Raw genomic sequence first — 904 nt, 5'->3', positions numbered from 1 at the left:
GTGAGCTAGCTGATGGGAGCTTTCTTCATCCTGTCTCCCTGGGTATCAGCCAACATTGATCTGACTGAGAGCTCGCTCCCTTTTAACCACTGTAACTGCAGCTCCAATTTCATGCACTGGACAGACCTGCTTTCAGACAGGCACAAATCTTTAAAGGGGCCTTACCAAGATTTTGTGACAATATTAATGCTATATCAGAATCAGAATCATTTAAATGGAAAATTTGCATCTTATGTTACATTTTTTTTAGATACATAGATTGTAACCACAATTCAAGGCTAGGTTTTTATCAAATTAATAGCATCAAAAGCTTTGTTCAATATTTTAAATTGCTTTGGATGGGTCACAGAAATACATGTCCTTGACATGCAACTGGTAACTGAATTTAAATTTACAAATATACCATAGTAATTCACTGTTTTAAATTCATAAATACTGTATTTTTGAATTAAAAGAACACACATTTTTTTGTTTTCTTACAGAGTTTGGTCAAGTCAAGCTGGGAGAGCAGGGACCAACCAACCATCATTCCTCAGGGGGTTCCATACATGGTGAAGTTGTTGAGATACTACGTCAGTGAGGATGCCGTCTATCTACATCTTGAGCATGTCAAAGGTCAGCCAACACCAAATTATTTCTTCCTTTGACACTGCATCATAATCTACACTGGAACTCCACAGGGATATGTGCTGAACCCCCTAGAATACTGGATTTTTCTACTGTCACTGATTATTTCTCACCACCCTGTCATTGTAGGTGGGAGACTCTTTTCCAAACTACACAAGCTGAGAACGGAGAAGGCTAAGGAACACCCAGAATGCTTTACCTCTGGCCAGCACAGCATCAAGCTTAGGACCAGCTACACCTCTCCAAACATCAGCTCAGACTACCAGCACAACACCAG

General features: G+C 39.9%; 1 protein-coding gene across 1 annotated transcript in view; it reads left to right on the top strand.

The window, feature by feature from the left end:
• Nucleotides 1-904, top strand: part of rps6kl1 (ribosomal protein S6 kinase-like 1) — a 6,596-nt gene that overhangs the window by 2,283 nt on the left and 3,409 nt on the right. The window contains exons 7-8 of the mRNA XM_025052501.1: nucleotides 483-615; nucleotides 757-904. Coding sequence (XP_024908269.1) covers nucleotides 483-615; nucleotides 757-904 — 281 coding nt within the window. The remainder of the gene's footprint in view (nucleotides 1-482; nucleotides 616-756) is intronic.

Source organism: Cynoglossus semilaevis, chromosome 1 (assembly GCF_000523025.1).
Source record: "Cynoglossus semilaevis isolate Cse_v1.0 chromosome 1, Cse_v1.0, whole genome shotgun sequence".
NCBI classification, from domain to species: Eukaryota; Metazoa; Chordata; class Actinopteri; order Pleuronectiformes; family Cynoglossidae; genus Cynoglossus; species Cynoglossus semilaevis.
Note: the sequence above shows the minus strand (reverse complement) of the source record. Positions and strands in the feature narration are given on the sequence as shown.